The sequence below is a fragment of the Palaemon carinicauda genome, chromosome 35, assembly GCF_036898095.1.
Source record: "Palaemon carinicauda isolate YSFRI2023 chromosome 35, ASM3689809v2, whole genome shotgun sequence".
Classification (NCBI taxonomy): Eukaryota; Metazoa; Arthropoda; class Malacostraca; order Decapoda; family Palaemonidae; genus Palaemon; species Palaemon carinicauda.
In genome coordinates, this window is record NC_090759.1 from 72128894 (window position 1) to 72156658 (window position 27765).

At 36.7% G+C, this 27765-nt stretch overlaps 2 protein-coding genes across 7 annotated transcripts in view; one reads left to right on the forward strand and one right to left on the reverse strand.

Moving 5' to 3' along the window:
• The window catches only part of LOC137627869 (adenylate cyclase type 2-like), a 139099-nt gene that overhangs the window by 26657 nt on the left and 84677 nt on the right, over positions 1 to 27765 (forward strand). The window contains exon 5 of one of the 2 annotated variants that reach the window (XM_068359302.1): positions 21372 to 21392. The exons of the other annotated variant lie outside the window; for it this stretch is intronic. Coding sequence (XP_068215403.1) covers positions 21372 to 21392 — 21 coding nt within the window. The remainder of the gene's footprint in view (positions 1 to 21371; positions 21393 to 27765) is intronic. 2 annotated transcript variants of the gene reach the window in all.
• Positions 10503 to 15102, reverse strand: LOC137627541 (uncharacterized). Of its 5 annotated transcripts, none has more exons than XM_068358633.1 (2): positions 14875 to 15102; positions 10503 to 11550 (listed from the first exon to the last, which is right to left on the reverse strand). In XM_068358633.1, the coding sequence occupies exon 2, from the start codon at positions 11536 to 11538 to the stop codon at positions 10882 to 10884; it is 657 nt and encodes a 218-aa protein (XP_068214734.1). In that variant the 5' UTR covers positions 11539 to 11550; positions 14875 to 15102; the 3' UTR covers positions 10503 to 10881. The 5 variants fall into 5 exon arrangements, with proteins under 5 accessions (XP_068214734.1, XP_068214732.1, XP_068214735.1 ...); XM_068358631.1 differs by having other exon boundaries at positions 14870 to 15102; XM_068358634.1 differs by having other exon boundaries at positions 15021 to 15045.

Genomic DNA, 27765 nt, shown 5'->3' on the forward strand with positions numbered 1-27765 from the left:
GTATCCAAGAACGTCTTGCCGGAAGCACGACAGAGGAAAAATTGAGGTGGTGTCAACAAGAAGTACTGCAGTACCTGGCCACAGGTGGCGCTGGTGAGTACACCCCCTTCTAGTATAGTGATAGCTGGCGTATCCCTCCCGTAGAATTCTGTCGGGCAACGGAGTTGACAGCTACATGATTATCGGGTAAGTTTAATATTGAAAAATCTATTTCTGGGGAGAGACCTGTGTCGCCCGGTGAAAAGTGACAAGAAGGACCTTTTCACCGGGCGACACAGGTCGACCCAGAAAAGTATATTACTACCACAAAAAAAACTGTAAATATATGAAAGATTTACAAGGGTATAAACTAAAACATAATCAGAACAGCATATTTTTTTACAAAACAAGTGGAAGATATTTGCAAATATTTCAACATGGAAAGCAAGAAACGAATTTCATAGGCTCTTTTGATGCTGAAAAACTATTGTGTAACTTTTTAGAAACATAAAAAATATAAAAAACTATAATTTACCCAAAAATAATTTTCAGTTCTGCTTCAACAATCTTTGGTTTTCAAAAAATAACTAGAGGAAGAAAGGAGAACAAGCCTTAGAGGCAACAACTGCTCTTCCTTTCCCCTGGTAAGAAACACCCTATAGTAAGCAATACAAATATTGCATGTAACATGAACAAATATTTCACATAGATTACTAATTGACCATTGAAAGAGAGGAGGCCAGTTTGCCTAGTTCAATTTGTTTTTTGAGAAGCAGTGACGAGACAATAAAGGACTGATGGCCAAAAAGTTGAATAGGAAAACTAAAGGGATGGAAGTCATGTCCAATTATTCACACAAAAACAGCTATAGAAGAAACAAGGAGCTATAGAAGAAACAAGGAAATAAGAACATTACTGTACATGGAAAAATATTGTCAATGACAAATAAAAAAAAAAGGTGATTGTAAATCAGGAATATGAACTTAAGAGTTTAACCCTTTTACCCCCAAAGGACGTACTGGTACGTTTCACAAAAGCCATCCCTTTACCCCCATGGACGTAACGGTACATCCTTGCAAAAAAAAAAAAATGCTCTAAAAAAATTTTTTTTCATATTTTTGATAATTTTTTGAGAAAATGCAGGCATTTTCCAAGAGAATGAGACCAACCTGACCTCTCTGTTAGAGCAATTTAAAAAAAACATACTGCAAAATGTGCTGGGAAAAAAATAACCCCCTGGGGGTTAAGGGTTGGAAATTTCCAAATAGCCTGGGGGTAAAAGGGTTAATATAATACTACAGGAGGTATGGATGAAAGTATGAAAAATAAAAACAAGCAAAACAAAAACTAAATAAATAACAAAAGCCTAAAACCATCCTAGAAATGTTTTAATGTGCAACGTCATGATTATTATTATTACTGCAGTATGACTTGAACAAGACCTCAGAGCTTGTTTAGTGTCATGATTGAATTGTACAAATAAGGTACATACTGGATAATATTTTATGATCTGAAAGTAAACACTCACAACAACATGTACTTCCTGAGTACACTTACATAAATGTTATTGAATTATGAACATCCCTAGTTTTCCAATTTGGGGGAATAACAATAATTGTCAGATATGGAATATCTCTTCAAAATTACTCTGGAGGGGAATGTTTTCCAATTTTCATGGCAAACAGTCAAACATTTCAAGTTGTAAAATGGAAAAAAAAAAACTATGATTCATCAATGCCTAATCAAATTACTTTACCCATAATTATTCTTGACAAAAGTTTTGTGCAATGCAAAATCAACAGTCCATGACTTACACATATACAGTACTTTGTATTCAATACTGGATTTGTATTTATGAATTTTGGCCACATGGCCTGACACTTGGAGGCTATTTGGCACCAGTTGTAACAAGATGGCTTATGTCAAGAGGTTTAATTTTATTATGGGAGTGAGAACAAAGGAAAGAAAGGTTAAACAGTGGATGTAGTTTAGGGCCAATAAGGATGCTGCAACGACCCTAAGGGGATGCTGCAAAGATCCTAAAGGGATGTTGCAGACTCAAAAGGAATGCTGAAAAGATCCTAAAGGGATGCTGTCAAGATTCAAAAGGGATAATCCCGAGACTCAAAAGGGATGCTGTTAAGATTCAAGAGAGATTTTACTGCCAAGACTCAAAAGGGATACTGAAAAGATCTTAAAGATGTCAAGACTCAAAAGGGATGCTGAAAAGATCTTAAAGGGATGCTGTCAAGATTCAAAAGGGAAACTTTCAAGACTCAAAAGGGATGCTGAAAAGACCCTAAAGAGATGTAAAGATTCAAAAGTGATACTGCCAAGACTTAAAAGAGATGCTAAAAAGATCCTAAAGGGATGCTGTCATGATTCAAAAGGGATACTTCCAAGACTCAAAAGGGATGCTGTCAAGATTCAAAAGGGAAACTGACAAGACTCCAAAGGGATGCTGAAAAGACCCTAAAGAGATGTCAAGATTTAAAAGGGATACTGCCAAGACTCAAAAGAGATGCTGAAAAGATCTTAAAGGGATGCTGTCAGGATTCAAAAGGGATACTGCCAAGACTCAAAAGGAATGCTGAAAAGATCCTAAAGGGATGCTGTCAGGATTCAAAAGGGATAATCCCGAGACTCAAAAGGGATGCTGTCGAGATTCATATGAGATTTTACTGCCAAGACTCAAAAGGGATGCTGTCGAGATTCATATGAGATTTTACTGCCAAGACTCAAAAGGGATGCTGAAAAGACCCTAAAGAGATGTCAAGATTCAAAAGGGAAACTGACAAGACTCCAAAGGGATGCTGAAAAGACCCTAAAGAGATGTCAAGATTCAAAAGGGATACTGCCAAGACTCAAAAGGGATGCTGAAAAGATCCTAAAGAGATTCTATTAAGACTCAAAAGGGATGCTGAAAAGATCCTAAAAGGATGCTGTCATGATTCAAAAGCAATGTTGCCAAGATTCAAAAGGGATACTGCAAGACCCTAAACGGATGCTGCAAAAACCCTGAAATAATGCCTAAGGCTGATGGTACTACCCTGTAGTATTCACCACCATGATACAGTAAATCTATATGGCCACAGAAAAATTAGATAAAATAGTTACTGTTCTATTTTGGTTTATTTCCTTGGTGATTTGGGATGTGCTTATTCTGGTATAGTTTCCATTATAAAAATGATAACTGTCAAAGTAAGAAAACATAACTGTGATTTTTCCAATTACCTCAATATACTCCAAACTTCTAATTCATATAGTACCTCTTAGAAGATCAAACTTGTATAAAAACACCTAATAAAGAGGGAATTACTAACTAAACATTCACTATACTGCATGATACCTCTAAATAATCTTTATATCATTAACTTTTATAAACCCAAAACTTACTGACAGGACCATGAACTACTTAGCAGCTGGTTTCTAATATTGTCCACAAACTTCAGTACTGCACTTTAGACATTCTTAAATAGTCATAGAAAAATAAAAATCACCGGGACCTAACCCAATTTAGGTAACTGCCGACTAAAGGCAATCGGGAAATAAATTAACCATTATCTGAAATTAAAGAATTCTAAACTAATCATCTGCAGTATGTCTTTTAATACAATACATGCATATGAACATCAGATTATAGAAATAATAAATAGAATTTAAATTTTCCTCTCAATAACAATATAAAGAAATCCACAAAATAACTTTATAGCATGAAAAGGTTCTTGAAAAGTTTCTGTAAACAAAGAAAAATGTTATTTTTATTAATAAAATAAATTTTTGAATATACTTACCCGATAATCATGTAGCTGTCAACTCCGTTGCCCGACAGAATTCTATGGAGGGATACGCCAGCTATCACAATACTAGAAGGGGGTGTACTTACCAGCGCCACCTGTGGCCAGGTACTCAATTACTTGTTGTTGACACCTCCTCAATTATTCCTCGGTCCACTGGTTCTCTCTGGGGAGGAAGGGAGGGTCGATTAAATCATGATTATCGGGTAAGTATATTCAAAAATTTATTTTATTAATAAAAATAACATTTTTCAATATTAAACTTACCCGATAATCATGTAGCTGATTCACACCCAGGGAGGTGGGTGAAAACCAGTGTACAAGATTAAAGGATAGCTAAGTATCCCATATTTCATATAACAGTTATCTCAAATAACAATGAAATAATAAGTACCTGGTAAGGAAGTCGAATAGAACCGTTACTCTGCCTCTTTATTTAAAGTTCGTCTTCCTTACTGAGCGCAGCGTTCCTCTTGGAGGCTGAATCAACCCAAAGGTGCCAAAGTACACGGGGTTGCAACCCCTACTAAAGGACCTCTACCAAACCTTTAACCCAGGCGCTTCTCAAGAATGAATAGACCACCCGCCAAATCCAAGGATGCGGAAGGCTTCTTAGCCTACCGTAACAACCATAAAAACAACAATAAAAGTATTCAAGAGAAAGGTTAAAAAAGGTTATGGGATTAAGGGAATGTAGTGGCTGAGCCCTCACCTACTACTGCACCTGCTGCTACGAATGGTCCCAGGGTGTAGCAGTTCTCGTAAAGAGACTGGACATCTTTCAGATAAAATGATGCAAACACTGACTTGCTCCTCCAATAGGTTGCATCCATTATGCTCTGCAGAGAACGGTTTTTATTAAAGGCCATCGAAGTAGCTACAGCTCTTACTTCGTGGGTCCTTACCTTCAGCAATGCAAGGTCTTCCTCCTTTAAGTGAGAATGTGCTTCTCTGATCAGAAGCCTTATATAGTACGAAAGCCCATTCTTGGACATGGGTCTCGAGGGTTTCTTAATGGCACACCATAAGGCTTCTGACTGTCCTCGAATAGGTTTAGACCTCTTCAGATAATATTTGAGAGCTCTGACAGGGCAAAGAACTCTCTCTAGTTCGTTACCTACCATGTTGGAGAGGCTAGGTATTTCGAACGATCTAGGCCAAGGACGTGAAGGAAGCTCGTTCTTTGCTAGGAATCCAAGCTGAAAAGAACATGTTGCAGATTCGGTTGTGAAACCAATGTTCTTGCTGAAGGCATGAACCTCACTGACTCTCTTAGCTGTTGCAAGGCAAACGAGAAAAAGAGTCTTGAGGGTAAGATCCTTGAAGGAAGCTGACTGGAGAGGTTCGAACCTAGATGTCATAAGGAACCTTAAGACTACGTCTAGATTCCAGCCTGGAGTGGAAAGACGACGTTCTTTAGACGTCTCAAAAGACTTGAGAATGTCTTGAAGGTCCTTGTTGGAAGACAGGTCCAAACCTCTGTGGCGGAGAACTGATGCCAACATGCTCCTATATCCTTTAATCGTAGGTGCTGAAAGGGATCTCTCATTCCTAAGATGTAGAAGGAAGTCAGCTATTTGGATCACAGAGGTATTGGTAGAGGATATTGAATTGGCTCTACACCAGCTTCGGAAGACCTCCCACTTAGACTGGTAGACTCTACGAGTGGAAACTCTTCTAGCTCTGGCAATCGCACTGGCTGCCTCCTTCGAAAAGCCTCTAGCTCTAGCGAATCTTTCGACAGTCTGAAGGCAGTCAGCCGAAGAGCGTGGAGGTTTGGGTGCAACCTGTCTACGTGAGGTTGACGTAGAAGGTCCACTCTTAGAGGTAGAGTCCTGGGGAAGTCGACTAGCCATTGAAGTACCTCTGTGTACCATTCTCTTGCAGGCCAAAGGGGAGCAACCAGCGTCAGCCGTGTCCCTTCGTGCGAGACGAATTTCTGCAGAACTTTGTTTATTATCTTGAACGGAGGGAATGCGTACAGGTCGAGATGGGACCAGTTCAGAAGAAAGGCATCCACATGAACCGCTGCAGGGTCTGGAACAGGGGAACAATAAAGCGGAAGTCTCTTGGTTATGGAGGTGGCAAACAGATCTATGGTAGGTTGACCCCACAAGGTCCAAAGTCTGTTGCACACACTCTTGTGGAGGGTCCATTCCGTGGGAATGACCTGATTCCTTCTGCTTAGGCGATCCGCTGAAACATTCATATCGCCCTGGATGAACCTCGTGACCAGAGTGAGGTTTAGACCTCTTGACCAAATGAGGAGGTCCCTTGCGATCTCGTAAAGGCTCCTCGAATGGGTCCCTCCTTGCTTGGAGATGTAAGCCAAGGCTGTGGTGTTGTCTGAATTCACCTCCACCACTTTGCCTAGCAGGAGGGACTTGAAGTTCAACAGGGCTAGATGAACTGCTAGCAGTTCCTTGCAGTTGATGTGGAGTAATCCTTGTTCCTTGTTCCATACTCCTGAGCATTCCCGTCCGTCCAAGGTCGCACCCCAGCCCGAGTCCGATGCATCTGAGAAGAGATGAAGATTGGGGGTCTGGATGGCCAATGATAGACCCTCCTTGAGAAGGAGATTGTGCTTCCACCACAGGAGAGTGGTCTTCATCTCTTGGTTGATAGGGATAGAGACTGCTTCTAGAGTCGAGCCCTTGTCCCAATGAGCAGCAAGATGGAATTGAAGAGGGCGGAGGTGGAGTCTTCCTAGCTCGACAAACAGGGCCAGTGATGAGAGGGTCCCTGTGAGACTCATCCACTGTCTCACTGAGCAATTGCTCCTCTTCAGCATGCTCATGATGCACTCTAGGGCTTGGCTTATCCTGGGGGCCGATGGAAAAGCCCGAAAATCCTGACTCTGAATCTCCATTCCCAGGTACACAATGGATTGGGAGGGAATGAGTTGAGATTTCTCTATATTGACTAATAGACCTAGGTCTCTGATTAAGTCTAAAGTCCAATTGAGGTTCTCCAGACAACGACGACTCGTGGAGGCTCTCAACAGCCAGTCGTCTAGGTAGAGGGAGGCTCTGATGTTCGACAAGTGTAGGAATTTCGCTACATTCCTCATCAGATGAGTAAAGACCATAGGAGCTGTGCTTAGGCCAAAACACAGGGCTTGGAACTGATAGACAACCTTTCCGAAAACGAATCTCAGGAAAGGTTGGGAGTCTGGATGAATGGGAACGTGAAAGTATGCATCTTTCAAGTCCAACGAGACCATCCAGTCCTCCTGTCTGACCGCTGCTAAGACCGACTTGGTCGTCTCCATCGTGAACGTCTGCTTGGTGACATACTCGTTGAGAGAGCTGACGTCCAGCACCGGTCTCCAACCTCCTGTCTTCTTGGCCACAAGAAAGAGACGGTTGTAGAAGCCCGGGGATTGATGGTCCCGGACTATAACCATTGCCTTCTTCTGCACAAGTAGCGACACCTCCTGTTGCAATGCTAGCCTCTTGTCCTCTTCTTTGTAGTTGGGAGAGAGGTTGATGGGCGATGTGGTCAGAGGTGGTTTGAGGCAGAATGGAATCCTGTAACCGTTCCTCAGCCAGCTGACAGACTGTGCGTCTGCACCTCTCTTCTCCCAGGCTCGCCAGAAGATCTTGAGTCTGGCTCCTACTGTTGTCTGGAGAAACGGAGAGTCAGTTCTTTCCCTTAGATGTCCTGGATCCTTTCCTAGACTTGCTCCTGTGAGAGTCTGGACGGGAGCTTCCTCGGCTGGGGGCTCTACCACGAAAGGGCGGTATGAACCTCGTAGCCGGGGTATCAGCCACTGGGGAGCGATAAGTCTTGGGGACTGAGGTGGCAACCTTAGACTTACGAGCCGATGAGGCTACAAGATCGTGCGTGTCCTTTTGTATCAGGGCAGCAGACAAGTCCTTAACTAGCTCTTCGGGAAAGAGGAACTTCGAGAGCGGAGCAAAAAGGAGTTGTGACCGTTGGCAAGGTGTAATGCTGGCGGAAAGGAAGGTACACAGTTGTTCCCTTTTCTTCAACACCCCTGATACAAACAACGACGCTAGCTCGCCCGATCCATCTCTGATGGCCTTATCCATGCAGGACATTAATAGCATGGCAGAATCTTTGTCCGCAGGAGAGGTTTTCTTGCTGAGGGCCCCCAGGCACCAGTCGAGAAAGTTGAACATTTCAAATGCTCTGAACATCCCTTTCAGTAAATGATCCAGGTCTGAGAAGGTCCAACAAACCTTCGAGCGTCTCATAGCAGTTCTCCGAGGCGAGTCCACCAGACTTGAGAAGTCAGCCTGGGCAGAGGCAGGTACTCCCAAGCCTGGTGCTTCCCCTGTGGCATACCAAACGCTCGCTTTCGAAGTGAGCTTCGTTGGAGGGAACATGAAGGAAGTCTTGCCAAGGTGTTGTTTAGACTGCAGCCACTCCCCTAAGATCCTTAAAGCCCTCTTGGAGGATCTAGCTAGGACAAGCTTAGTATAGGAGGACTTAGCTTGTTGTACGCCCAGCGAAAACTCAGATGGTGGAGAGCGGGGAATAGCAGAGACAAAGTGGTCTGGGTAAATCTCCCTGAGTAGAGCCAAGACCTTGCGAAAATCAATAGACTGTGGAGAAAGCTTAGATTCGTCCACGTCTGAGGAGGGATCAAGGTGTGCCTCCTCATCATCCGACACCTCATCAGCAGAGTGTAGCGAAGAGATCGGACAAGAATGCTGAACCGCAGAGTCAGAACGGGTAGGAACAATAACAGTGGTTTCCTCTTCCAGTAACTGTTGAGGGAAAACCTGAGGCTCAGACTGCAAAGGCTGAACAACAGACGAAGCAGAAGGCAGGCGCATGGGTGAAGGAGGTTGACTCCTAGCAAGAGAGGTTGAACCCAAGGATTGCACTTGCTGAGCGGAGGACGGAGGCGGAGTAGTCCGTTCCTGTTCCTGTGAGATGAGCGGAGCATGATGAGGTTGATGCTGCGCAGAACAAGGTAAAGTTCTCGCAAGCTGAGGCTCCTGAGGCGCAAGTCCAGGGTGTAGAGGAGCTTGCCTTGAGGAGGGTTGAGCTCGCTGCAGCGATGGCTGAGCAGACTGACTCACGGAGGGGAGAGGTTGTTGTACCCCAACCGAGAGTTGCACCACTGGTGGAGCAGCAAGGGGAGGCGGAGGAAGAGTGGAATAACTCTCCTGATCCCAAAGCAAAGGTTGCCTTAAAGAAGGCTGAGGCTGAACACCACTGGAAACAGCGAACTCCGAAAGTGGCTCAACATCGTACGCCTGGCAGATGGTGCTGCGACCAGGCGGAGCAAGCGCAGGCGGGGCGAGCACAGGCGGAGCGAGAACAGGCGGAGGGAGTGTAGGCGGAGGCGGAGGTGCAACACTCTCAGCCCGACACTCACGCATCAAGTCCGAAAGCTGTGCTTGCATGGACTGAAGCAGGGTCCACTTGGGATCGGCAGAAACGATAACAGACTGAGGTAAAGCCTTAACAGTCGAGCTCTGTTGTGGCAGAACCTTACTCCTCTTGGGCGGAGTACAGTCGACAGATGACTGAGGCGAGTCAGAGCTGAGCCAATGACTGCAACCTGGCTGAGCACTCGCGGACTGGACTCTACGTTTAAGCGGTCTCGAGACCTGAGACCAACGTTTCTTCCCTGACAGTTGATCAGCGGACGAGAATAAGACGGGCTCAATCGTCTGCAGGTGGGAGTGACGGTCTTTGGAAGACACGCCCGCAACCACCGAGGATAGTTCTGTGCGCCTAACAAGGCCTGCCGAACCCTTAAGCCCTTCGACATTGCTTCTCCCCTGGGCATGGGAGCTTGCAAGAGGTCCCGGACTGGGAGGACGACTGGCTCGCACAGAAAAATCCTCACGCACCACACTGGCACCACTAGCACTTGGCACTGCACCGACACTAGCACTCGTCACAGCACTGGCACTAACTCCACCCACTGCACTCTTGACCTTCAGTTCTTTAACTTCGGCCATCAGAGACTTATGGTCACTTACCACTGATTCTACTTTATCGCCTAAAGCCTGAATAGCACGCAAAACAACTGACATATCAGGCGGAGGGCACACAGTAGGTTCGGGGGTAGCCACTACAGGGGTAGGAAAAGGTAGGGGATCATGAGGTGAGGAAAACATAGAAGAGTGAGAAGAACTCCTCCTAACTCTACCTCTCTCTAACTTAGTTGAATATTTTAAAAGACGGACAAATTCCAATTCCGAAAGTCCGGCGCATTCCTCACATCGATTTTCTAACTGACAGGGCCTGTCCCTACAGTCAGAACAAGCGGTGTGAGGATCTACCGAGGCCTTCGGAATACGCCTATTGCAAGACCTACATCGTCTATGGGAGGGGGCTTGCGAAATGTCAGACATCTTGTAATCCAAAGAGTTAGCCAAAGGGGGATCCAAAAACAAGCAAAATTCGTTAACCGTTATATCAGTATTATATAAAAGCTATCTAGCTAATATAAGAAGGATTCCAGTAAAGCGACAGCCGTTAATCTGAGAGAATACTTCACCAAATATCCGTGAATAAACTCGAAGACCATAAGCGTATCCCAGAACGTCTAGCCGGAAGCACGACAGAGGAATAATTGAGGAGGTGTCAACAACAAGTAATTGAGTACCTGGCCACAGGTGGCGCTGGTAAGTACACCCCCTTCTAGTATTGTGATAGCTGGCGTATCCCTCCATAGAATTCTGTCGGGCAACGGAGTTGACAGCTACATGATTATCGGGTAAGTTTAATATTGAAAAATAAATACAATTTCACTTGTTGCAAGTTTTGTTGAAAACATAATCACTGGAATAATGTTATTGCAAAAAAAAAAATTTCTATAAACAATACATATTCCACAACAAATTTCCTATGATAATGTAATAGTATAGAAATTATTATTTTCCATATAAGAGAAAAAGAAAAACTTGGGAAATCAATGCATCTACTGTGACTTAACAAAAGTTTCTTTAGTAAAAGGCCAAACTTAATTGCACATTTTCTATTGGGTCAACACGATAACTTCGAATTGAACAACAGTGGCCATGTGAGTTAGTTTCTGAAATTGTGTTTAGTATTTATTAATACAAATCCAGTATTGTAAATTGCAATACCAGAAATGATATGAACATCCTTACAGTTAAATGCCAGTGATGCTACTAAGCATTCGGATAATTGCAATGGCAACATTAATTGTAACAATAAAAACAATCATAGATATACAATTCTTTCTCCTCCTAGCTGCCTCTGGACTCTCCTCACTCTGAGGTATATTCCTAATTTCTGGAGTTGCAGAATTCACAGACTGAAAGTTGTCCAAAGATGACGGACTCACCAATTCCACAGTGTAAATCTGGGTTGGAAACCCTTGGTTATTCTGTTGTGACAGTGATTCAGGGGGTTGCTGCAAATAAGTCTGAAAGGAGCAGTTATAACAGGGTAGACCAGAATAGCCACACCCTGGCAAGCAATTTGGTCCTCTCGGCGGAATGTGTTCTTGTATAGTTGATGCCTTTTCTGACTGTGCACTAGCTTGTCGGTGGCATTCGCACGAGCACCCCGTATTTCCGTCTGTGGTATCCCGTTGTTCGTCATTTAAGTTTACGTCGACTTTCTTCCCACAATGAGCGCATACCTCATTACAAGGATATAACGGTGGCAGTGGTAGGCTGGTCAAACTGATGCTAGTGACATTGGCCGCATGGAGTTGTCCATGCATAGTTATATCTTCATCAGGTAGTTCTCCCGAACCTTCAATTGAGGGCAGTGAGGCACTTTGTCTTCTGACACTTAACATGTCAATAAATTCCTGAAAGGAAAAAAAAAAAACAGGTTAAAATGTTGATAGAATGTTGGGCTAATAATAATACTAAGTATAATTCTAGTCCGTTGTTTAACTTCTTAAAAAGTTAACCCCACAGTAGTAGACTCAAATTTGGAAACTGTCCATCATGCATAACCATTTCTTATCAATTAAAAATTATACAAATGAGTAATATTTGAACTGTAGTTTTATATCAGTCAAGGCTTACCCTCAGTCCAGTACTATCGCAATTCATCATACAGTATGCTGTCTTGAAATACCACCAAATACTCAAGACTTAAAATAAAAAAACCTGAAAGTTCATAATCACCTTAAAAAACACATTCTATATACATAAAATTTGTATTATTGTCCACCACTTGTCTATCTATCTATTTACCAAGGCACTTCCCACAATTTTGGGGAGTAGCCAACATCAAAACAAGGGAAGAAAAGGGGACCTTTCCTCTCTCAGCTCCTCCCACCCTGACGAGTATATCATCAGTCTGAGAAGTCTGAATGTGGATATCATTGTAAAACACAGCAGGTATGCAATGTAAAATGTAAATCAGTCTTTATAGGCGAACACAAAATTCCTCGTTCATTAACCCTTTTACCCCCAGGCTTTTTGGAACTTTCCAGCCCTTAACCCCCAGGGGTTATTTTTTTTTCAAGCACAATTTGCAGTATATTTTTTTTAAATTGCTCGAACAGCCTTAATTTTCATCATAGAGAGGTCAGGTTGGTCTCATTCTCTTAGAAAATGCCTGAAGTTTCTCAAAAAATTATCAAAATTATGAAAAAAATGTAAATAGCAGTTTTTTGCAAGGACGTACCGGTACATCCATGGGGGTAAAGGGATGAGTTTTGTGAAACGTACCAGTACATCCTTTGGGGGTAAAAGGGTTAAGTGCAGCATAACTATCAAACTGCTATCTCATGAAACTAAGAAAATAGCATTAGGAAGCAAATTACATGTTTAGCTGCAATATAAAAACTTACAAATCTTGTATTATGAAGACTGGTCTCAGCAGGCATGAAGGTACCGTACATTATTTCAATTTCAAGTGTTGTAATTGCTCTTCATATGGAAGTGGGACTACTGTAGTTACAAGAATCAGTACTGTATGTTCCAAGTCATGCTCTATTGTAACTGATATTACTGACAAATCACCTGAAAAATTCCTGAGACAACTGATGTGAAAATCTTGACCTACATTAAATTTCTCATTTCTGATCTTGGAATTAATATATGGCACCATCATTTGATTTGCACATTGTGTATGTTGTATAACATTTTTCATAATGCTGGTGACCCTATGCATTAAGATCTTCCAAGACTGTATGTTCCACCATGTAGTACAAGGGGGGGGGGCCAGTTAATTTTAAGACTAGTGTCCCCTTTTTTTAAATTAACCCTTTTACCCCCAGGCTCTTTGGAAATTTCCAACCCTTAACCCCCAGGGGGTTATTTTTTTCCCAGCACATTTTGCAGTATAATTTTTTTAAATTGCTCTAACAGCCTTCATTTTTGTCATAGAGAGGTCAGGTTGGTCTCATTCTCTTGGAAAATGCCTGATTTTTTTCAAAAAATTATCAAAAATATGAAAAAAAAAAAATTTTATAGCATTTTTTTGCAAGGACGTACCGGTACGTCCATGGGGGTAAAGGGATTGGGGGTAAAAGGGTTAAGAGGTTTAATATCATACAGATTGTGGAATGATCTCCCTATTCATTTAACGGAATTGCTGAACTAAAATTCACAGGATCAATTGCATCTTGCTTTGCTTTGAAACGTTTTATCGCACCACCTTTTCTTTGCTTTTACTCTTGAATTGATTATCCTTTGCTTTTGTATTTGTTTTCATTCTAGGATGCTTTCCAAGGATTAAAGTCACTCATTAGCAGAAGATTCAGAGAATAGTTCATGGAAACCAAAAAAATAGAATACTGATAAGGTTAGCAATTCCACCAAATCTAGGACCAAGATTAGGCTAATCAGTGTCTCTTATGAACTAGGTATAAACAAATGGGGCTACAAAATTCCTCTCCACTGACAGGGACAGTAAGGTCCTATTTTGCCCACGAAATCTACGGTGATGAGTGGACCCTTAACCAGTGGGTAAAATTCTAGATAAGGACGGGACATTTCAAACCCTGACCCACAGACTGAGTCACTACCTATTTTCCTACTTAAATTGACAGCATACTTAGTGTTGATACTAATAACAACAACCACAGCAGCAAAATAATAATAATAACAACAGCAGCAACAATTATGATAATAATTGCTTTGAAGAAATAAATGAGCTCCTTTCCTGTAAAAACCATTTATATTACCATAATCTATGGCCAAGATTTTTAATAGGTATAGTTCCCATATATTGGTTATAAAAATGGCTTAAAAATGTCTTCACTATGCCTAAATATAGTCTATGGAAGTTCACAGTATCTCAAAATATTTATAGTAACAATCCTTAACAGTATTTCTAAAGAAAAAATCCTTATATAATATTGAACACCTCAATATATCACATTATAGTATTTGTGGACTAACTATTAGTCATTCGAGAAATTAATATAATTTTTGTTTTTGACAAAACTTTTCAATATGAATTTTCAAAACTTTTAATCTGCCAAAAAAAAATTGGGGGAAAATTGAGTAGCATATTTCCTTATAATTTCACAAAATAGCATTGTGATATTGAGTATTTAAACTTTATACAGTAGAGAAGTCAAAATAAACTGTCTTACAGTCTTTCCCATTTGAACCAAACTATTTCTTCACTAACAACGGTTAACCTCTTGTGTGGTGCAATTGTTGGATAAATAACTAATAAACTAATCTAAAAGGGTATCATTTCGAACAGAAAATATATGTTTTCCTTTAGTAAATAACGTGATTTAACCGAATTTGAATGGATGGACCTTTGTCTATGGAAAAAAGGTAGTTTTTCCCCTAGGCTACATTACAGCACAATAATTCCGATATTTCTGGATTAATATTGTATATAGCGACTTATGACTATTTCATTCAAAGCACCGGGAGTAGGTAATTCAGCGTAATTTTACGCATATCTAAAATGTTCCAATGGGATGAAATCTTGCGTCACTTATCACCTATGCAATTTCAACTGTTTTTTTTTTTTTCTTTTTTTTTTTTAACTCAACCCGCACACCGTCTTCCCTTTGCCAGGGATTCAGGAAATGCTTCACTTGTTTACAAATGATCAAAACAAAGGAGGAAAACAGACTCTAGGAAAATAGGAAAACCGGGCATTCCCCGAAAAATTCCTTTAGGCTAATAAAGGCAGGTTAAACTTGCCTTACACAGACTTGGAGAGGCCGTAGTATGTAAACAGGTTTATCTTCAGCATTTACTTTTCCCAAGTTGAAGAAACACTTCACATTGTATACGATAACACAGTTGAGCTGTAGAATTCGACATGAGAAGTAAACGTAATTGAGATGCCTACCAATCTATAATTAGAAACTTTTTGAGGTTACACAGCTTTACTTCGTATTCCCGTGTTCACTGGCAGCTGACGGCTGCCTGCTGCACACCTGAACCTAGAGCGAGGCAAGCGAAACGTAACCTGGGTTGTGTTCATGAACGAAAAATGAAATAGGAAAGACGTTATTCTTGCATATATATGCTTCAAAATTAAAATGAGGGACAATTACTAGCATAACTACATGTTGATTTTACTATTCTTTTATTGTTTATATATTAGTACCTTTAAATTACTTGAATCGTATTTTATATTTATTGTAAAAATTATATTTCTGTTACTGAACGTGTCCGACCGGAGACCAGGAATAGTCCTTTCCGATGTTATTTAGTACTTTTTGATGTATTTGTCGAGGAAAGGTTTTTGCAATTGATTTTCTTGTGTAAATTCAATAGATTTTAATACGAAATTGTTATAGTAAAGTCTGAATGCGAACAATTACAAAATTGTCGCCTAGGCTTGGCATGTGCAGTGTTTACACTTTGTTGTTATTGTTGGAGAGATTGGATCTGCCAGACGTAAGACTCAGATTTTTTACCCCATTCTTTTTATTTATAAGTGTATGGATGAATAGTTTAGTCATCGAATACTAAAAACTACATAATTTTCATATTTTATCAAGTTATATATATATTTTTTTAATAAGTTTATGCATCAAGGAAGACAACGAGCATAAAATAATCGAAGTTATCACACCGGTGCAACTTGTAGTATAGAAAATGGAATACGTAAGAATAAAAGTACACAACGTTTGCCAAGCTAATGTAAGTTTCGTCCTTGGTATCCACGATGGATTGATAAAATAATAGAGGCATGACTTGCATTTTAGAACCTAGAAATACAACAATCAAGGTCTGCCCTAAATCGAACTCAGATATAACAACTGTTGACGCGAGGCTCGTACTTCGTACGTGCCTATGAATAACGAATACAGTTCTGGACAGTGAACACGTCTTCAATCTTTTTCTCGTTAATCTTGTTCACATCTCTTTTATTTTGTTATTTCTCTCAATCATTCATATATATATATATATATATATATATATATATATATATATATATATATATATATATATATATATATATATATATATATATATATAGTTTTATAGACGCTTGACACAATGACGCTAAAAGAAAAAAAAAATCATGGCAATGACGTTGGCGCAAATGAAATTTTGCGTCTATTACCCTTTAAGCCAAGTTTTCTATGGAATCATCTAGTCATCTCTCATTAGTACCATTTTTACGTGGTTTTTTATGGGACTTCTTATTTTTTTAGTAAAAACTAAATTTGGAGAGAGAGAGAGAGAGAGAGAGAGAGAGAGAGAGAGAGAGAGAGAGAGAGAGAGAGAGAGAGAGAGAGAGAGAGAGATCCTATTAGGCTAATAGTTTATAAATTGTAGTTTAAGATTGTACTACTGTGATACTATGATTATGATACAGTAACAAAAATAAAATGAATCAACTAGCTAAGCTAAGTAACTTGTAAATATAATAAAATAGAAATAGATGAAGCTTAGTTTTACTTTTAATTGAATAATCCAAATAATATTAAAGACAAATTAGTAAATTTTTAAAAGAAATCAAATATAAATAAAAAGTCAATTGAATTGTAAAATATATATTTTATAGTATGTCATCACACACACACACACACACACACACACACACACACACATATATATATATATATATATATATATATATATATATATATATATATATATATATATATATATAAAATATATATATATATATAAAATATATATATATATATATATATATATATATATATATATATATATATATATATATATATATATATAGGCTGAAGAATTACGAAAACTCTCGAACTCACTTGTTTATATTTACATGAATCGGTTACACTTGAATAATACCAGAGCTTTGAGAATGTACGCAACTCCTAGACGGCAATATATATATATATATATATATATATATATATATATATATATATATATATATATATATATATATATATATATATATATATATATATATATAAACACTGAATATCCACAGGTCTCCTACGTTACACTCAAAACAAAACTGGGTGATTATTTATGTGGACTATTAAAAAACAACCTCTTATAGGTAGTAGCCTAGGATGGCCATGGCACCAGCCACTCATTGAGATACTACCGCTAGAGTTATGGGGTCCTTTGACTAGCCAGACTACTACATTGGATCCTTCTCTCTGGTTACGGTTCACTTTCCCCTTTGCCTACACATACACTGAATAGTCTGGCATATTCTTTACAGATTCTCCTCTGTCCTCATACACCTGACAACATTGAGATTACCCCAAAATTCTTCTTCACCAAAGGGGTTAACTACTGCAATGTAATTGTTCAGTGGCTACTTTTCTCTTGGTAAGGGTAGAAGAGACTTTTTAGCTATGGTAAGCAACTCTTTCAGGAGGACACTCCAAAATCAAACCATTGTTCTCTAGTCATGGATAGTGCTATAGTCTATGTACCATGGTCTTCCCCTGAACTTGGATTAGAGTTCTCTTGCTTGAGGGTACACTCAGGCACACTTTTCTATCTAATTTATCTTTCTCGTGTTTTGTAAAAATTTGTATAGTTTACACTAAAATATCTATTTAGATGTTGTTGCTGTTCTTAAAATATTTAATTTTTCCTTGTTTCCTCTCCTCACTGAGCTATTTTCCCTGTTGGGGCCTCTGGGCTTATAGCATCCTGCTTTTCCAACTAGGGTTGTAGCTTAGCCAGCAATAATAATAATAATAATAATAATAATAATAATAATAATGATAATAATAATAATAATGATATTACTTCGGTTCTTAGTCAGGGATTACGAGCAAAGTACCAATAGAAAATATTGGTGATCAAAATAATACACACTTTACAAAAATAAATATATTCTATGAAAAGTTAAAAATAATACAGAAGAATCAACCCCAAAATTAAATTACTTGAAATATTAAATCTGAACAAAACCTTAGGCTAAGACAAGAAAATGTTACTCTATGAAAATTATACAATCACTTGTCTCATTGGAAGCAATTTATGAAATGTTTAATTTTGATAGTTAATGAAAGAGAACACTTTAACACTCTAATGATTGAACACTAAAGGAAATTTACATATATGTAACTGTTACACTTACGTCTTTTTGTTCACAGCAAGGTTCAGAACAGTTAAGCAAAATTAGAATGCACTTCACTGTTTAACCTAAATCTTGCAGGACCTGTTAAAAAAAGATTATTTTAGATGTCCTTACATTAACACACTACACTTGACTTAACATTCAATAAAAAAAAAAAAATACATTCATGAAATACATGAATAAAAGACTTACTCTTGTTAGATTAATTTATTTAATTTATGTGAAACATCATTCACACACACACACACACACACACACACACACACACACACACACATATATATATATATATATATATATATATATATATATATATATATATATATATATATATCAATATATATACATATATATATGTATATATATATATATATATATATATATATATATATATATATATATATATATATATATATATGTGTGTGTGTGTGTGTGTGTGTGTGTGTGTGTATATATATATATATATATATATATATATATATATATATATATATATATATATATATATATATATATACTGTACATGAGAAATAACAGCTAGAAAATGCGATTTACGTAGGCTACATTCAAGAGAGCTGTATCGGGTATCAGATGGCTGATGATCTGTGAATGTACAGGTCATTCAGTACGCGACAAGAGTTTCATTACAATTTTCTGCGGGGGATAAAGAATCGTCTTACATCTTGACTGGCTAGTTTTCTTCTGTCCTTTAAGGATATTTTAGATTGTGGCTAGTTATTTTCCTATTTTAAAGACTCGTTCAGTTGGCTTTAATGTTGTAGCAGGGTTTTCTCCATCGAGCTAGTCTGTAGGCCTACTCCTTTAAGGATATTTTAGATTGTGGCTAGTTATTTTCCTATTTTAAAGACTCGTTCAGTTGGCTTTAATGTTGTAGCAGGGTTTTCTCCATCGAGCTAGTCTGTAGGCCTACTCCTTTAAGAATATTTAGATTGTGGCTAGTTATTTTCCTATTTTAAAGACTCGTTCAGTTGGCTTTAATGTTGTAAGCAGGGTTTTCTCCATCGAGCTAGTCTGTAGGCCTACTCCTTTAAGAATATTTAGATTGTGGCTAGTTATTTTCCTACTTTAGAGACTCGTTCAGTTGGCTTTAATGTTGTAAGCAGGGTTTTCTCCATCGAGCTAGTCTATAGGCCTACTCCTTTAAGAATATTTAGATTGTGGCTACTTATTTTCCTACTTTAGAGACTCGTTCAGTTGGCTTTAATGTTGTAAGCAGGGTTTTCTCCATCGAGCTAGTCTGTAGGCCTACTCCTTTAAGAATATTTAGATTGTGGCTAGTTATTTTCCTACTTTAGAGACTCGTTCAGTTGGCTTTAATGTTGTAAGCAGGGTTTTCTCCATCGAGCTAGTCTGTAGGCCTACTGCTAGGAAATTTTTTGTCACATTTGAAGGCTTCTACTCTAAGGATTTGTAAATAAAAATATTGAATGTTATTCATGAAAATTGGAATGCTGTTTTCAGAAGCTTTGTGTGGTCTTTCCATGACTTAGAATAAAATCTTAACCTGGATTTTATTCTCATTGTGTATATTGTTTGTACAGCCTTTCGTTAGTTTTACTCTACTCTTCATAATGAGGTTGATTCCGTGTGACTATCCAAGCCGTATACGTCGCTTTTTACCAAAACTATTTTTTTCCCTAATCGTCTACTTGTCTTTCTTGGAAATGTCCCATGCTTGCCTTACACATTGATACTAATGCCTTCACGGCTGTTTCTGGCACATGACTTGGCTCTAATCCCATTTCTTGAAGATTTCAGACTTGCCGTTTGATGCTAGGCCTCTTGCATTCTACTATATTCTCGGGGGCGGATTTGTGTGTGTGTGTGTCACATTTTGCATTTATATTTCCTGGGATTCTATTGTTTATATGTACCACTAAAATTTCCCCCTTTACATGTAAATCTTAATATTTAATATCATTTGTGCCCTTGCAATAATAACCCATAAACTACAGCCTGTTCACTTAACATTCAGGTTTAATTGACCTTCTTGTATGCACTGCAGAGATATGCTTTACAAAATGCAAGTGATACATTCATAAGCATGTTTAAAAAAAAAAATCATATTAAGCTTGGTCACTTTCAACACATGACTTCTCAATGTCATGCCACTATAATTTGAAGAAGATGATGTGATATCCTTAAACGTGCATTTTATATGGTATCTCCCTCATAAAGATTTCTCTTATACTGTGGCATTGTACCATAGCCCTGAATCAAACTCCGTTTTCTTTTTCTTTTCTCGTATAAGACCACCATCTTTATTACTGCCAAATTATGCAAAGCTATTGTTTTCCTTTATTACTTTTTCATAATTTAAAATAATTCCCCACATGGGAAACAAGTTAAAATTATTAAATAAACCTGCAGAATTATATATATATATATATATATATATATATATATATATATATATATATATATATATATATATATATATATATATATATATATATATATATATATAACTAGCCTAGTTTGGTCACTAAACGACCTGGAACATTGCTAACATATTCAACCAAAAAGAAGTTCGTGATGCCATCGTACATTTAAGCTATATTAAAAATATATACCAATTTAAAATTGGAGTAATTACTAAGAAGTGTCGTTATTTGTGAATTATGTATTTTATGGACACTTTTGAGTAATCACTCCATTTACAATTTAGTATCTATTTCGAATATATATCAAACTTCGGTTCGGTTGACTATGTTGACGATGTCAGTTCCAGGTCGTTTACTGAGGAAACCAGGCTAGTTTTTTTATAAGTCTTTAGTTTTTTTTTATAATTTAGCTTGTTTTTCATATGGCGAATTGTTTTAAATTATGAAAATGTAATAGAGGAAAACAATAGCTTTGAATAATTTGTACTGAGGAAACCAGGCTAGGTTTTTTTATTACTCTTCAGTTTTTTTTATAATTCTATAATTATAATTTTATAATTTTCATATGGCGAATTGTTTTAAATTATGAAAATGTAATAGAGGAAAACAATAGCTTTGAATAATTTGGCAGTATATGGAGAGCGTGGTCTTGTAAACAAAAACTTTTTTTTTTTTTTTTTTTTAAATAAGTGTTGTGCCCTTTTGATGTCCAACCAATCTAATGAGTTCTGTTTTTTCCCTTCCCTTGTAGTGCTGCTACAGATGGTGATTCGTAAGTACAGAGATTTCTTTGCGACATGTGTTTTAATGGTTGGAATCCTTCATTAAAGTACAATTTTGATAATGATAGAAATGGTAATGATGATGACAATGATACTGATAATTGATGTTATCATTATTTAATGGTTAGAATCCTTCATTAAAGTACATTTTGATAATGATAGAAATGGTAATGATGATGACAGTAATAATGATAATTGATAGTGTTATTTAATGGTTAGAATCCTTCATTAAAGTACAATTTTGATAATGATAGAAATGGTAATGATGATGACAGTAATAATGATAATTGATATTGTTATTTATTGGTTAGAATCCTTCATTAAAGATCAAGTTTGATAATGATAGAAATGGTAATGATGATGACAGTAATAATGATAATTGATAGTGTTATTTAATGGTTAGAATCCTTCATTAAAGTACAATTTTGATAATGATATAAATGGCAATGTTGATGACAATAATGATAATTGATATAGTTATCATTACTTAATGGTTAGAATCCTTCATTATAGATCAATTTTGACAATGATAGAAATAGTAATAATGATGACAATAATAATGATAATTGATATTATCACTACTTAATAGTTAAAATCCTTCATTAAAGTACAATTTTGATAATGATTATACAAATGATAATGCTAATTATAATAATGATAATTGATATCATCTTCAAATTTTATCATAATGTGGATATTTTGCAAAAGTTTATGCTAAATTGAATATAAATGAGGAGATTCGGCAAAAACCATTAAAGCAAATGATGGAAGAAATGAATTTTCATTACTATATATTAGTGTGGCATTTTACATGCTTAATGCCAGAGGTCGAGATAGTAGGCTTAACCACAGTTTTTAACAATATAGTGTGGTATGTTTTCTTTTTTAATCAACGTGCTGTTGTGTTATTTAATTATTTATATTATTGCGTTTTGTTTTATATATATATATATATATATATATATATATATATATATAGATAGATAGATAGATAGATAGATAGATAGATAGATAGATAGATATGGTAGTCCACTTTAGGAAAATTAAAAGATAAAGTGTATATGTAGAAATAATATAGTTTCGTCCCCCACTGGATCTCTTCTTAGAGCGTTTTTTTTTCTTAATAAACCCTCTAAGAAGAGGTTCAGTGGCGGACGAAACTGTGGAGCATTTCTATATAGACACATTATCTTTTAATTTTCCTTATGTGGACTACCATATATTACGTTATCTTCGTGCTTAAGATTACATCTGTAATATATATATATATATATATATATATATATATATATATATATATATATATATATATATATATATATATATATATATATATATATACAGAGAGAGAGAGAGAGAGAGAGAGAGAGAGAGAGAGAGAGAGAGAGAGAGAGAGAGAGAGAGAGAGAGAGAGAGAGACTACAGGTGCGCGAAAATTGTGAGTGTATAGAAATTTATTTTCCAATCTGTGTCCCGACACATTGACACCCTTTATAACTGGTTTTATTTTCTGGCTGATTTTGAAATAACTCTTCAATTATGCCTGTCAGTTTCTCATGTCAGTCATGATTATCTGTTTTTTTTTTTTTGTTTTTTTTTTTTTTTTGGGGGGGGGGGTCAGTGTGTGTGGTATGTAGTATTTGCTAAGTAGAGTTACAATAGGAATATTGCCTTACCTATTTTATTATTATTATTATTATTATTATTATTATTATTGTTGTTGTTGTTGTTGTTGTTGTTGTTGTTGTTGTTATGATGATGATGATGATTATTATTATTATTATTATTATTATTATTATTATTATTATTATTATGTATTATTATTATTATTATTATTACTTGCTAAGCTACAGCCCTAGTTGGAAAAGCAGAATGCTATAAGCCCGAGGGCTCTAACAGGGAAAATATCCCAGTGAGGAAAGGAAATAAGGAAACTACAAGAAAAGCAATTAACAATTAAAATGAAATATTTTAAGAACATTAACAACATTAAAATAAATATTTCATACATAAACTATAAAAAAAAACTTTTTTAAAAACAAAAGGAAGAGAAATAAGATAAAATAGTGTGCCCAAGTGTACCCTCAAGCAAGAGAACTCTACCCCAAGCCAGTGGATGACCATGGTACAGAATCTATGAAACTGGTCTTTCTTTTTAAGTCCTGAAAAACATCTTTGAATCCAGGCAGTGTTTTTAATTGACTCATTTCTCAGCTTTTATTTAGAGTCCGGTGGGAGGGGCAAATGTAAACCTAAGAATGCATCTGAAAGAAGAATTTAAGAATACCAAACTTACCGCAATAGGTCGCCAAAACTGATAAACACTGTATTTTCCCAACTGATTTCAAGGTAGAATGGGATGAAATAAAAGATTAAGATTGTCATTAAAAAAAATTTCAATGGTAGGCCTACTAGTAAAAAAAAAACAAAAAAAAAAAAAACTCAATTACAGTAATGTGGTAACGTCCCTGACTGGTGAACGCCAGTCTGGGGTTCGATTCCCTCTCAAACTCTATAGTTTCTTTGATCACTGCAACCTCACCATCCTTGTGAGCTAAGGAGCCTATAGGTCTATCTGCTGAGTCCTCAGCAGCCAGTACCTGGCTCTCCTTGGTTATAGCTTGGGTGGAGAGGGGTGTATATATGGTCAGTCTCTAGGGCATTGCCCTTTATAGGGCAATGTCACTGCCCCTTGCCTCTACCATTCATGAGCGAGAAAAAAAAATATTTATAGGCCTAGAAGCTTTGCACTTATATATCAAGTGATAGAGTTCCAGCAAAGTAATTTTGGTGAGTGAACAGTTAGGAAGCAGGAGCCTATGTGGTTGGTGCCTATAAAAGCAAAGAAAAATAAATGAATAAATAAAGGGGAATTCCAAGTTGAACAACCTCTTTAAAAGGGGTGATGACCTACAAGAAACAAGCGATTTTCAATGATGAAAAGTCATCATTTAGCCATTGGTGCTTTATCCCTTGAATAATCATTTCACCTCTTCCCTGATTCGATTCAATTTTTCTTCCTTACAGTTGATTGATTTTATGCGTTTCGTGTTTGGTTTCTTGGTCTTATTATTATTTATTTATAGGAAATTTATTCAGCTTTCCATTGCCGTGCTTATTTTTTTCATAGTGTTATTTATTAAATAGTTATTTACAAAAATGTCTTCGTACATGTTGCTGCTTGCGCCAGACATATGTTTTAATTACTGTAAGTTTAATAACGCTTGTTGGCTTAATGTTTTACATTGCGCAAAGAGATAAGTTCACCAAACGTTCGGCTGGGCTCCAGAAGGCACTGGAAGAGTTGGGCGACCCAGGCCTACATGGCTGAGGACTATGAAGTGCAAAGTAGATGATGAATGGAGAAGTATTGAATTAAAAGCTCAAGGTAGGAATCTAACCGAGGCGCTTTGTGTCAATAGGCGTAGGAGATGATGATGATGATGTTCATCTACCCTCAGCCTTCGGTTTTTTTTTTTTTTTTTTTTTTTTTGTGTGTGTGTGTGTGTGTGTATGGGGGAAAATCATGACTCACTACATTTTCATTTTTTTGGAAAGCTATTCATACTATCGCTTCCCGCGTTGATAAATGTCCCTTATATGTCCTTGAGCTTCTTTCCCTTGTTTGTATCAGGCCTCCAGTACAAAGAGAGGCATTTTATCACCCGTTCAAGAGAGTCCTGCATCAGCATACATCGCTCTGGTATTAACTTTCAATCCCCGAAGCGTAGTTAATTTCGGTAAACATTTACTAAAGTGTTTCCCAACCCTGGGGTAAATTACCCCAGTTGGGTAATGGACCCGTATTTTGGGGGTAATCAAGATGTTCTGAAACTGAGTTATTCACATTCGCATTGAATATCCTGAACTGTTGATGGTTCATTTTGATATCCATTAAAATGGAGAAGTTTGCATTTGTTTTGGATCCTTAACTCTAAGCAGCCAATAGCGGGCTACATGATCCATACAGTTCATCAGGTGGCTGCAAAAAAAACCTCCGATGTTACCGGGTATATGTTCAATAGGGTCATTGATTAGTTGGAAATAAAATTTTGGGGTAATCATTTAAAAATGGTTGGGAAACACTGCCCTACGCACTACAGGACCTACAAGATCAGTTTATTGTACATATTATTAGGTATTTCGCGTATCACACAGCGTATTGCGTGTTTATTATCAAACCACGTAATTGAAACACTTAAGAGTACAATTAAGTTTTCAGTTTCTTCTTGAAAACCTCAATATCTTCATCGAAATAAATTCCAACCTTCTTTTCTTCGACGAGTAATATTGAAATATATAGTCGTTCTTTCTAAACCAATTTTGTTTCATATTATTATTGTTATTATTATTAATATTATTATTATTACTTGCTAAGCTACAGCCTTATTTGGGAAAGCAGAATGCTATAAGCCCAAGGGCTCCAATAGGGAAAATAGTCCAGTGAGGAAAGTAAGTAAAACAAAGAACTAAAAGAGAAGTTTTAGTCGTTCTTTATAAACCAATTTTGTTTCATATTATTATTGTTATTATTATTAATATTATTATTATTACTTGCTAAGCTACAGCCTTATTTGGGAAAGCAGAATGCTATAAGCCCAAGGGCTCCAATAGGGAAAATAGTCCAGTGAGGAAAGTAAGTAAAACAAAGAACTAAAAGAGAAGTTTTAGTCGTTCTTTCTAAACCAATTTTGTTTCATATTATTATTGTTATTATTATTATTATTATTATTATTATTATTATACCTTGCTAAGCTACAACCCTAGTTGGAAAAGCAGAATTCTGTAAGCCCACAGGCTCCAACAGGGAAAATAGTCCAGTGAGGAAAGGAAATAAGAAAAAACTGAAAGAGAAGTTTGAGAACAATAATAACATTAAAATAAATATTTCCTAAATAAACTATAAAAAACTTGAAAATAACAAGAGGATGAAAACTTCAAACGAGATGAAGAGAAACAAGATAAAGTAGTGTTCCCGAGTGTACCCTCAGGCAAGAGAACTCTAATCCAAGACAGTGGAAGACCATGGTACAGAGGTTATGGCAATACCCAAGACTAGAGAATAATGGTTTGATTTTGGAGTGTCCTTCTCCTAGAAGAGCTGCTTACCATAGGTAGAGAGTCTCTTCTACCCTTACCAAGAGGAAAGTAGCCACTGAACAATTACAGTGCAGTAGTTAACCTCTTGAGAAGAATTGTTTGGTAATTTCAGTGTTGGCAAGTCTACGAGGAAAGGAGAATGTGTAGAGAATAGGTCCGACTATTCTGTGTATGTGTCGGCAAAGATGAAATGAACCGTAACCAGAGAGAGGGATTCAGTATAGTACTGTCTGGCCAGTCAAAGGACCAAGTATATTGCTCTCCAGCGGTAGTATTTCAACGGGTGGCTGGTGCTTGGCCATCCGACTATCTATAAGATTATCGCGATCATTCCCAATTCTGGGGATATCTGAATGAGTAGCCGCTTTCCCATTTAATTTTACACGTGCCTCCATTATTTTTTAAACCATTGTGTACCTCTGCAAGTAACTCTATTCATATAATTCCGCTGAATTTTGATATGTGGACGGAATGCTATTTGCCGTGAAAGATTTTATATATATATATATATATATATATATATATATATATATATATATATATATATATATATATGTATATATATATATATATATATATATATATATATATGTGTGTGTGTATATATATATATATATATATATATATATATATATATATATATATATATATATATATATATATATATAACTCCCAACATATACAGCATATGCAAAGTCGTTGAGTGCATTTATGAATGACCTGTATATATATATATATATATATATATATATATGTGTGTGTGTGTGTGTGTGTGTGTTTATATATATATATATATATATATATATATATATATATATATATATATATATATATATATTAAAATGTAAGAGTAAACATGAACAATAAGATGGCTGGATAGCGGCAATGGTTAATTCAAGCATACAGTGTATGCATATGTATCAATACTACCTCAAATTACTGGTCATGATAAACCTTTAAGACATGATGGTATCAACTCGATCGGGTTATTATATTTTTTATTGTAATTTGTGACGTTTTTGTAGTTGTAGATAAGATTTTCGAATTAATTATATATGTTTTCAGGTTATGTAGTTTTTTTCTAGGTAGTGTTTACTTATAGACAGAAGCATATATAATATTTTGATTATTAATACAATGATTATAACAAAAATTTCATCTGAATACTAAACGTTTAAGTTGCAGTTCAATGTGCCTTTTTTATTTCTTAATATATTCCTGGTTAACTTATCTCACATTTCTTACCCAAACTGGTTTCAGCAA